We start from the raw sequence: 12,520 nt of genomic DNA on the forward strand, positions 1-12,520 counted from the left end.
ATCCACTTACACGTGCACTTTTGAATTCAGGCCTATTGAATCTTTGTGGGCTCAAAATGCATCATTATTTTCCCATGTTACAACTGGACCTACAAAAGCTATAATATTCGTGAAGGGCATCTTACTTCAGAAAAGATATACTATAAGAAGGCTACACTTATTATAGGATTCTTAGCAGTTTTCTGAATAGCATGCCAATCCCAAATTGTAACAATTAATGCAACTTCATCTTATTCACTTCTTATTTTCCTTTTTTTCTCTAAAGGAGCTTAGTACGTTATTATTGTTATTATTATTATTATTATTATTATTAATTATTATTATTACTGTATGCCCAAAGGCTGTCTTCTCACAGTTGTTCTCCATGTCCTCCTGTCTTCTAATGCTCTCTTCATGTCCACATGGCTTCCATTTCCGTTGCTGTCAGTCATCTTGGGTCTTCCCCTTCCTGTCACACTTCTCCTACATGCTAATCCTTCCAAATCATTCACCATAAACTAGTCCTATTGCAACATGTGACCCAGTCAATTCCTCTTTCTTTTTCTTATAACTTCAAATAGTCTTTTTCTCTCCTATTCATTCCTGCACCTCTTCATTAGTCACTCTTCATACCCACATACACTATGTGATCAAAAGTATCCAAACACTCCCAGAAACATATGTTTTTCATATTAGGTGCATTTTGCTGCCACCTACTGCTAGGTAATCCATATCAGCGACCTCAGTAGTCATTAGACATTGTGAGAGAGCAGAATGGGGTGCTCCATGGAACTCACGGACTTACAATGTGATCAGGTGATTGGGCGTCACTTGTGTCACACATCTGTATGCGAGATTTCCACACTCCTAAACATCCCGAGGTCCACTGTTTCAGATGTGATAGTGAAGTGGAAATGTGAAGGGATACGTACAGCACGAAAACGTAAAGGCGGACCTCGTCTGTTGACTGACAGAGCCCGCGAGAGTTGAAGAGGCTCGTAATGTGTAATATGCAGACATCTATCCAGACCATCACACAGGGATTCCAAACTGCATCAGGATCCGCTGCAAGTACTATGACAGTTAGGCAGGAGGTGAGAAAACTTGGATTTCATGGTCGAGCAGCTGCTAATAAGTCAAACATCATCCCAGTAAATGCCAAACAACCCCTCACTTGGTGTAAGGAGCATAAACATTGGACAATTGAACTGTGAGAAAATGTTGTGTGGAGTGACGAATCACGGTATACAATGTGGCGATCCGATGGCAGGGTGTGGGTATGGCAAATGCCTAGTGAACATCATCTGCCAGCGTGTGAAGTACCAGCTGTAAAATTCGGACGCAATGATGTTATGGTGTGGTCGTGTTTTTCATGGAGGGGGTTTGCACCCCTTGTTGTTTTCCATGGCACTATCATAGCACAGGCCTACATTGATGTTATAAGTTTTAAGCACCTTCTTGCTTCCCACTGTTGAAGAGCAATTCGTGAATGGCGATTGCATCTTTCAACACAATCGATCACCTGTTCGTAATGCACAGCCTGTGGTGGAGTGGTTAAATGACAATAATATCCCTGTAATGGACTGGCCTACACAGAGTCCTGATCTGAATCCTGTAGAACACCTTTGGGATATTTTGGAATGCTGACTACATGCCAGGCCTCACTGACCGACATCAATACCGCTCCTCCTCGGAGCACTCCGTGAAAAATGGGCTGCTATTCCCCAAGAAACCTTCCAGCACCTGATTGAACGTATGCCTGTGAGAGTGGAAGCTGTCATCAAGGTTAAGGGTGGTCCAACCACATATTGAATTCCAGCATTACCGATGGAGTGCACCACAAACTTGTAAGTCTTTTCGGCCAGGTGTCCGGATACTTTTGATCACATAGTGTATTCTTACCATCCTCCTCCACGCTCACTTCTAAAATGATTCCATCCTCCTTCAGCCCTATATCCTCATTGTCCATGTTTCAGGTCCATAGAGAGCGACTCTCCAGACAACGCACTTAGTTAGTCTTTTCCTGAGCTTTCCAAATAATAAGTTGCTCTTTCTATTGAAAACTGCCTTAGCTACCATAACTAGGGTTTTGACCTCCTGGTGGCACTTTAAATCTTCTTAGATAGTTGGAAGCTGTCACTTGATTAATTTCAGTTTATCATATCTTTATATTAACTAGTTTCCACCTTTGCCAACCATCTTGCACTTTGCTTTTCTTACCATCTCATTAAAATTTTTTAGCACTTTGTTTATGTTACTTTCACTTCCAGTTAGTAATGTCATATCACCTGCAAATTGTACCTATGTTATTCTGTTTCCTCCAATACAGACTCCACTTTTGCCATATTGTTAAATGTTAAATGGAAGTTTGTGACTTATAAATGCTCATTTAATGATTTATTATGTCAGGATTGCCTGTTACTACAAACATTCACATTTATGGTTTCAGCAAATCATTGTGATATTCAGCAATGAATAGTTTTGTCATTATGTATAAATTCTAGTTATATGCATACTGAACATCACTAAAATATTGTATAATATTCAATAAATGTGACAGAATGATGCAGATGTTATTGACATATTTTAGTGCACACAGCACTAGTCACAGTTACACCTATGCAATCCAGACACAGTCTTCCTGGGAACCAGAAATATATGATCTTGGCCACACTTCATGTGTTTTGGAATCACTCTGTCAGTGTTAACGGCTACCACTGCCACTCAGCCCAGCAAGTGTAAACTTCCAGACTAGGCTGTGCCACAGCTTTCAACAGTTTTCTCAGAACCTAACAACTCCAAACAGTTTATCCTTGTGTGCTTGGCACCATTGTCTGTATGCTGTCATCCAGCAGCTGTCCATGACCCCAGCTCCAAACTCCAGACATTTCACTGCTCTCAGCAAGCATCCAAGAACAGTCCACCCAAGAGCCAAAACGGAAACAGCTGGTCTGGCCCAAGAGCATTCAGCGCTGCTATCCTTGTGTTGTCAGCCAGCAGCTGCCCATTCTCTTCCCAGGCACTGGCTTCATGCTCTGAACTGTCTGCTGCCCAATACAGGAATTGTAACACTGTCATGTTTGCTCACTTGTCGTTTCTAGTGGTGCTGTGCTCAACTGCTTTGATGTTCCAAGCATATTCTTCCACAGCAGGGACACACCACCAGCCTTGTCAACAATTGACATGTGAGGCATGGTTTTAACAGTGTCATGTAATCATAGCATACTGTTTGTGGATAAATTATCACATCTAAAGATGCTAATGATTTTCTGAAACCAGTAATATGGATACTTGTAATAATTGGGTGATCTGACATAATAAATTATTGTATAGGCATTTCTCAATAATTTCTTATAGATAGATGTTAAAGAGTCCACCAACATAGTTGAGCAGTCAGCAAGAGTGATTCATGCGAAGAATCCGGTTCAGTGCATGGTACTGCCAGGGATTTTGGCTTGGTGAGAGAAATGGAAGAGGGTGCACACAGTCTTTTGATGCCAACTCAGAAGCTACTTGACTGAGAAGTAGTGGCTCCAAGGTCTGAAAAGTTGACAATGAGAGGGAGAGCGATGTGACCCCATGACTCTACACACCACATCCACGATGCCATGTGGCAGAGGGTGACATTCTGACAGGTTGATGTTGCATGATCTTCAGGGCATGATCACAAAGTTTAGATCTTCAGATGTTAAAGAACAATAGCAAAAATTGCAGTTTTGTCTCACTCTCCTTCCAATCATGCTTTCCTCAGACATTTCATTCCCAACACTTACTCTTATCTTTTGTTATAAATATAAATTTTGTACTAATAGCTTCTCCTTTATTCTACAAAACACTCAACAACATGATCTATTGTTATCTGTAAAAAGCGTTTTCTAAATCTAAAAATATAGTATAAATTACCTCTCTTAATATACCTCTCTCTCCTATACTTCTCAGTAGCCCAATTGTCTCTCTTGTTCCTTTACCATTTCTAAATCCATACTGTCACTCTGCAGTGTGCCGATTTAGCTTTCCATACAACTTTTTGTTCAGCAGTCTCAATAATATTTTGGCTCCATAACAGTCCAGTGTTCTGCACACTTCATGGTATTCTTCTTTTTCTCAATTGGTACCATTACAGAGTCCTCTTGTCGTTTTCCCATTTTGTATATCTCATTACAAAGGTGAACTATATTGCTTCTCCACTTACCTACCCAGCTCTCAATCACTTCTACTAGCAATTCGTCAATTCCACATACCTTGGTTTTTTTTTATCTCGTTAGGTGCTTTTTGCACTTCTTCATTCAAAATACTATACTCTTTTTCATCATATGAAACATTTGTCTCTTCTTTACCCTTTGTACTGGTTGATCTTTGATCCATCTCAGACAGATACCACACACATTTCGCCTTCTTGTTAACACCTCTTGTGGTTCTTTGCTTATTATGCCATCCAGACTTTCAGGGTGCATATAAATCTTTCTGTTCATAGTCTGAAAAACTGTCTCCCTAGCTGATGTGAGCATAATTTTGTACTTTCCTTCTTCCACTATCTTCTCGCATTTCCCTTTCATCCATTTTTCTAGTGCATGTTCTGTTTCTCTTCATAATTCATTACACAGTTTCCCATTCATCATTTTTCCTCCCCTGTTCTCAACATTCTTCCATTTTCTTTGCTCTTTCATCTTTTTCAACACATTTTCAGTTACCTGTACTACCCTGATGGTTTTTTTTAAAGTTTCTGTTTCCTACAATTTCTTTTGCATTTACTGTAAGACTTACAGGAATTATCAATTTCAGCTAGTAACCATTGCCAGAATTTGTCTTACACAGTAACTCTGCACATTTATACAGTGACTGCTTAAGCTATTTCTACCATGGAGAAACAAAACTAGCCTGAACATTATAAAATGGAGAGTCAGGTCTATTTTTAAAATGCACTATTCCCTAAAAGGCAAAACTGGCCCTTTTGAGAAACTGCAATGCCAAACAGCATATGTTGTTGCAACCTTCAGCAGAGAAATAGTTTGATGCAGCCCTGCGTGTCTGCATAACTATTTCCATTAAGCCTTGTGTCCCTCTAAACTTTAATTCCCCTTCCAAATTTCGCCTTTATTTACTTTACAACGTGCTCAATGTACAGACTAAGTATACATATGAAAATGATAATTGGCCTTTCATGATTTGAAGTTAGGTAGAAGAATTCCAACATTCCACTTAATTAAACTGCACATATAGTTTGTTACCAGAATGAGATTTTCACTCTGCAGTGGAGAGTGCTCTGATATGAAACTTCCTGGCAGATAAAACCGTGTGCTGGACCAAGACTCGAACTCGGGACCTTTACCTTTCGTGGGCAAGTGCTTTACCACCTGAGCTACCCAAGAACAACTCACAACCCATCCCATATCCTTAAAATGCCACCTTTTTGCAGTTTCTTCAGATTTAATCTAGAGTTCATAACCAATAAATTGTGGTCAGGGTCCACATCTGTTCCTGGATATGTCTTCCAATTTAAAACCTGGTTCCTAAATCTCTGTCTAACCGTTATATAATCTATCTGAAATCTTCCAGTGTCTCAAGGCCTCTTCCACGTATACAACCTTCTTTCATGATTCTTAAACCAAGTGTTAGGTATGATCAAGTTATGCTCTGTGCAAAATTCTACCAGGCGGCTTCCTCTTTCATTCCTCATTCATGGCTAAGCAGGGATGGCTAGAGGACAAATGTAAAGATGTAGAGGCATATATCACTATGGGATACAGCCTACAGGAAAATTAAAACGACCTTTCGAGAAAAGAGAACTACCTGTATGCATATCAAGAGCTCATGTTGAGAACCAGATCTAAGCAAAGGAGGGAATATGGAAATGTGGAAGGAGTATATAGAGTGTCTATACAAGGGTGATGTACTTGAGGGTAATATCATGGAAATGGAAGAGGATGTAGATGAAGATGAAATGGGAGATATGATACTGTGTGAGGAATTTGGCAGAGCACTGAAACATCGGAGTCGAAACAAGGCCCCAGGAGTAGGAAACATTCCATTAGAAATACTGATAGCCTTGGAGAGTCAACCATGACAAAACTCTGCCATCTGGTGAGGAAGATGTACGAGTCATGCGAAATACCCTCAGACATCAAGAAGAATATAATAATTCCAATCCCAAGGTAAGCAGGTGTTGGCAGGTGTGAAAATTACTGAGCTATCAGTTTAATAAGCCATGGCTGCAAAATACTGACACGAATTCCATACAGACAAATGGAAAAACTGGTAGAAGCCAACCTCGGGACAGATCAGTTTGGATTCTGTAGAAATGTTGGAACATGCGAGGCAATACTGACCCTACAACTTATCTAATCTATCTAATGAAGTCACCCAGATTGAACCATTACAGTACCCACATGCCCTATAGAAACAGTTATTTGCATGTGTTTATTGTTGTGCAGTTTAATATTAAACAAAACAGAAATAAGGAGGTCTTATATGCTTTTGTTTTCCATTTCCTTGCAGCCAAAGAATGATGATACTGTTCGGGCAGTAAGAGTTAATGTGATTGAAGCTGAAGAGGAAGAGGAAGAAGAAGAGGAGGAGGAGGAGGAGGAAGAAGAAGAAGAAGAAGAAGAGGAGGAGGAGGAAGAGGAGGCAGAGGCAGAAGAAGGGAAAGATGACAGGGTAGAGGAAGTAGTGGTGCAACGGAATGAAGGTAAATTTTTGATACAGTAATTTTTAATTGTATATTAAGAAAAGAAATAAATCATCTTCAGGATGCTAACAAATCATATGCAAAGGAAATAGTATGTATTCAGCCAGTTTAACTGTACAGGTGTGTGTGTGTGTGTGTGTGTGTGTGTGTGTGTGTGTGTGTGTGTGTGCATGCGCCCTCTACCTTGAAAAAGAAGATTTCATCCAAAAAATAGCAAGCAAAGTTATCAGTCTCGTTTGCATACCTATCAATTACTCAGTACCTCTACTACCCAGTGAGTTGTTCCTTTTCTTAATATTTAGTGATATCTTGATTTGTGAGTTTCTCTCACTGCAGTGCAAAATGGGCTTGAAAGTCTGCATCAGAAGACATTTGACACAAAAAGGGAAAGAAGGAAGGTTTTAGGCAGAGGTAGAATATTAAAAAGAAATAGCAGAGGGTGCAAATGACTCTCTGCTGATCAAGGAGAGTGTCCATGCAGTGCTTATCCAAAGCTGAATGAAGCCCAAGAGCTCCAAATGCCATAGTGGTTATTCAGAGTGTTCTCAGAACATTGTTGCGGCCGGCCGAAGTGGCCGTGCGGTTAAAGGCGCTGCAGTCTGGAAACGCAAGACCGCTATGGTCGCAGGTTCGAATCCTGCCTCGGGCATGGATGTTTGTGATGTCCTTAGGTTAGTTAGGTTTAACTAGTTCTAAGTTCTAGGGGACTAATGACCTCAGCAGTTGAGTCCCATAGTGCTCAGAGCCATTTGAACCATTTGAACATTGTTGCATCTGTATGTACAAAACTGCTTTAGTTGTAGTCATAACATTTTCCTATCTGTTTATCTGGGAATGACTGCACTGAATTGACATAGACAATAATTTTCGGCCAAACCAGATATTGTGGAGAGTTTCGGAGAGAGCTGTAGGGAATAGTTGACAAGAACAGGGGAAAAGATACAGTAGAAGAAGAATTGGGTAGCTTTGAGAGATGAAATAGTGAAGGCAGCAGAGAATCAAGTAGGCAAAAAGATGAGGGCTAGCAAAAATCCTTGTGTAACAGAAGAGATATTGAATTTAATTGATGAAAAGAGAAAACATAAAAATGCAGTAATGAAGCAGGGAAAAGGAATACAAACGTCTCAAAAATGAGATCGATGGGAAGTGCAAAATGACTAAGCAGGGATGGCTAGAGGACAAATGCAAGGATGTAGAGGCATATATCACTAAGGGTAGATAGATACTGCTTACAGGCAAATTAAAGAGACCTTTGGAGAAAAGAGAACCACCATATGAATATCTAGAGCTGAGATGGAAAATCGGTTTTAAGCAAAGAAGGAAAAAAAGAAAGGTGGAAGGAGTATATAGAGGGTCTACACAAGTGCAAGTTACTTGAGGGCAACATATTGGAAAAGGAAGAGGAGGTACGTGGAGATGAAATGGGAGATATGATACTGAGTGAAGAATTTGACAGAACACTGAAAGATCCAAGTCGAAATAAGGCCTCGGGAGTAGACAACATTCCATTAGAACTACTGATAGCCTTGGGAGAGCCAGTCCTGACAAAACTCTACCATCTGGTGAGCAAGATGTATGAGACAGGTGAAATACCCTCATACTTCAAGACAAGTATAATAATTCCAATTCCAAAGATAGCAGGTGTGAAAATGATCGAACTATCAGCTTAATAAGTAACAGTTGCAAAATACTAACATGAATTCCTTACAGACAAATAGAAAAACTGGTAGAAGCTGACCTTGGAAAAGATTAGTTCGGATTTTATAGAAACGTAGAAACACATGAGGCAATACTTACCCTATGACTTCTCTTAGAAGGTAGATTAAGGAAAGGTAAACCTACATTTCTAGCAATTATAGGCTTAGAGGAAGGTTTTGACTATGTTGACCGTAATACTCTCTTTCAAATTCTAAAGGTGGCAAGGGTAAAACACAGGGAGCGAAAGGCTATTTACAATTTGTACAGAAACCAGATGGCAAGTATAAGAACGAGGGACTTGAAAGGGATGCAGTAGTTGAGAAGGGAGTGAGACACAGGGTTGTAGCCTATCCTCAATGTTATCCAGTCTGTATATTGAGCAATCAGTAAAGGAAAGAATTAAAATCCATGGAGAAGAAAAAAAACTTTTAGGTTTGCTGATGATGATGTAATTCTGTCAGAGCCAGTAAAGAACCTGGAAGAGCAGCTGAATGGAATGGACAGTATCTTGAAAGGTGGATATGCGATGAACATCAACAAAAGCAAGACAAGGATAATGGAATGTAGTCATATTAAATCAGGTGATGCTGGAGGTATTAGATTAGGAAATGAGACACTTATAGCAGTAAACGAGTTTTGTTATTTGGGGAGCAAAATAACGGGTGATGGTCGGAGTAGAGAGGATATATAATGTAGACTGGCTTTCGCAAGGAAACTGTTTCTGACAAAGAGAAATTTGTTAACATCGAGTATAGATTTAAGTGTCATGAATTCCTTTCTAAAAGTACTTGTATGGAACTTAGCCATGTATAGAAGTGAAAAATGGATGATAAACAGTCTAGACAAGAAGAGAGTAGAAGCTTTCAAAATGTGCTGCTACAGAAAAATGCTGAAGACTAGATGCATAAATCACGTAACTAATGAGGAAGTACTGAACAGAATTGGGGAGAAGAGGAATTTGTGGCACAACTTGACTAGAAGAAGGGATCGATCAGTTGGACACGTTATTAAGGGATCACCAATTTAGTACTGGAGGGAAGAATGGAGGGTAAAAGTCATAAAGGCAGACCAAGAGATGGATACACTAAGCAGATTCAGAAGGATGTAGGTTGCAGTAGTTACTCAGAGATGAAGAAGCTTGCACAGGTTAGAGTAGCATGGACAGCTGCAGCAAACCAGTCTCTGGACTGAAGACCACAACAACAACAAGGACTTACAAATATTATTTAAATTTAAGCAAACTGCTTTTACTTAACCATGGCTTCGGTTTTGACAGCCAGAGGAGTGAACTAAGCAGGGATGATGCTACAATGTAGGTATCAGTTGAAGAGCCCATTGAAGAAACTGCCTAAGTTACATTTTGTACATATTTTGGGAGAGGAAATTTGAACTTTCAAGGGGAAAAAAAACCAACAACATTCCAATCGAGGCTAACCAACATAATTATAATGTCTTAATTTAATGATTGTAGAGGAACTAAATTAGAAAAAATAACAATTGAAATTATGTGATTAGAATGGCAAAGCATGCAGAGAAAGTACATTGTTGCCATGAAAAGATCGTGGTATATCCATCACTGTGTTAGGCTTTTGTCTCGTCTTTGGGTTGTCTAGCTTTGGAGGTTTCTTTTTCTTAGTCTTAGATTTTGGTTCATTATGTGGTAGATTGGCAGTGATCACAAATCTGTTTAAACTCTTGAAGGTCTGCATATTTCTCATAAGATATTGACAGGAACTCTGAAAATATACCCTTAGAAATAGTTATTTGCAAAAATTTCTTGATTTACCTTACAAAAAGTTTCATGTTACAAAACACTTAGTATATATCTAAAAACAAAGATGATTTGACTTACCAAATGAAAGTGCTGGCAGGTCGACAGACACACAAACAACCACAAACATACACACAAAATTCAAGCTTTCGCAACAAACTGTTGCCTCATCAGGAAAGAGGGAAGGAGAGGGAAAGACGAAAGGAAGTGGGTTTTAAGGGAGAGGGTAAGGAGTCATTCCAATCCCGGGAGCGGAAAGACTTACCTTTGGGGGAAAAAAGGACGGGTATACACTCGCGCACACACACACACACACACACACACACACACACACACACACACATATCCATCCACACATATACAGACACAAGCAGACATATTTAAAAACAAAGAGTTTGGGCAGAGATGTCAGTCGAGGCAGAAGTGCAGAGGCAAAGATGTTGTTGAATGACAGGTGAGGTATGAGTGGCGGCAACTTGAAATTAGCGGAGATTGAGGCCTGGTGGATAACGGGAAGAGAGGATATATTGAAGAGCAAGTTCCCATCTCCGGAGTTCGGATAGGTTGGTGTTAGTGGGAAGTATCCAGATAACCTGGACGGTGGAACACTGTGCCAAGATATGCTGGCCGTGCACCAAGGCATGTTTAGCCACAGGGTGATCCTCATTACCAACAAACACTGTCTGCCTGTGTCCATTCATGCGAATGGACAGTTTGTTGCTGGTCATTCCCACATAGAATGCGTCACAGTGTAGGCAGGTCAGGTGGTAGATCACGCGGGTGCTTTCACACGTGGCTCTGCCTTTGATCGTGTACACCTTCCTGGTTACAGGACTGGAGAGTAGGTGGTGGTGGGAGGGTGCATGGGACAGGTTTTACACCGGGGGCGGTTACAAGGGTAGGAGCCAGAGGGTAGGGAAGGTGGTTTGGGGATTTCATAGGGATGAACTAAGAGGTGTCTTTCCGCCGTCCACCTAACCTTCGTAACCTCTTAGTTCATTCCTATGAAATCCCCAAACCACCTTCGCTACCCTCTGGCTCCTACCCTTGTAACAGCCCCCGGTGTAAAACCTGTCCCATGCACCCTCCCACCACCACCTACTCCAGTCCTGTAACCCGGAAGGTGTACACGATCAAAGGCAGAGCCACGTGTGAAAGCACCCACGTGATCTACCAACTGACCTGCCTACACTGTGACGCATTCTATGTGGGAATGACCAGCAACAAACTGTCCATTCGCATGAATGGACACAGGCAGACAGTGTTTATTGGTAATGAGGATCACCCTGTGGCTAAACATGCCTTGGTGCACGGCCAGCACATCTTGGCACAGTGTTACACTGTCCGGGTTATCTGGATACTTCCCACTAACACCAACCTATCCGAACTCCGGAGATGGGAACTTGCTCTTCAATATATCCTCTCTTCGCGTTATCCACCAGGCCTCAATCTCCGCTAATTTCAAGTTGCCGCCACTCATACCTCACCTGTCATTCAACAACATCTTTGCCTCTGCACTTCTGCCTCGACTGACATCTCTGCCCAAACTCTTTGTCTTTAAATATGTCTGCTTGTGTCTGTATATGTGTGGATGGATATGTGTGTGTGTGTGTGTGTGTGTGTGTGTGTGTGTGTGTGTGTGTGTGTGTGCGCGAGTGTATACCCGTCCTTTTTTCCCCCAAAGGTAAGTCTTTCCGCTCCCGGGACTAGAATGACTCCTTACCCTCTCCCTTAAAACCCACTTCCTTTCGTCTTTCCCTCTCCTTCCCTCTTTCCTAATGAGGCAACAGTTTGTTGCGAAAGCTTGAATTTTGTGTGTATGTTTGTGGTTGTTTGTGTGTCTGTCGACCTGCCAGCACTTTCATTTGGTAAGTCAAATCATCTTTGTTTTTAGATATATATTTCCTACGTGGAATGTTTCCCTCTATTATAACCAAAACACTTACTATTATATACTTGATAAGTCCATAACAATTTGTTAGGACCCTAGTGTTGATTGGCATGACATCTATTTGTAGACTACCTAACGTTCCAGATCTACTAGTTTCCAGGTTCCATCGTAAGTAGTCCTGTATTCGAACAGCTTTTCCTGCTTCAAAACCAGGGCTTCTCTGAGCGGTCTTTTCTTGAAAGAACACTTAGCTTCCTAACACACTGTTAGAAAGGTTGTCCGATCTCATACAATTTCTTGTTAAGCAGGAATGACTTTGTAAGACCTTGGCTTCACCTTTTGCAGTTTCAAAAGCATTAACTCAGTCTTTTGGTAACTCTGCTGTAGTTTTCTTTTTCTCAAACCAAAGTTGAATTTGCTTTTAAATATTTTCCGATATGTTTCATTTGTAACAGACGTTAAGAATATTTTCCTTCATTTAATTCAAGGCATT

General features: G+C 40.7%; 1 protein-coding gene across 10 annotated transcripts in view; it reads left to right on the forward strand.

The window, feature by feature from the left end:
- The window catches only part of LOC126484604 (FK506-binding protein 5-like), a 216,535-nt gene that overhangs the window by 120,979 nt on the left and 83,036 nt on the right, over positions 1-12,520 (forward strand). For all 10 annotated transcript variants that reach the window (XM_050108171.1, XM_050108176.1, XM_050108179.1 and 7 more), the window contains one exon: positions 6,475-6,667. In XM_050108171.1, the coding sequence (XP_049964128.1) occupies positions 6,475-6,667 (193 nt within the window). The remainder of the gene's footprint in view (positions 1-6,474; positions 6,668-12,520) is intronic.

The sequence above is a fragment of the Schistocerca serialis genome, chromosome 6 (assembly GCF_023864345.2).
Source record: "Schistocerca serialis cubense isolate TAMUIC-IGC-003099 chromosome 6, iqSchSeri2.2, whole genome shotgun sequence".
Lineage (NCBI taxonomy): Eukaryota > Metazoa > Arthropoda > Insecta > Orthoptera > Acrididae > Schistocerca > Schistocerca serialis.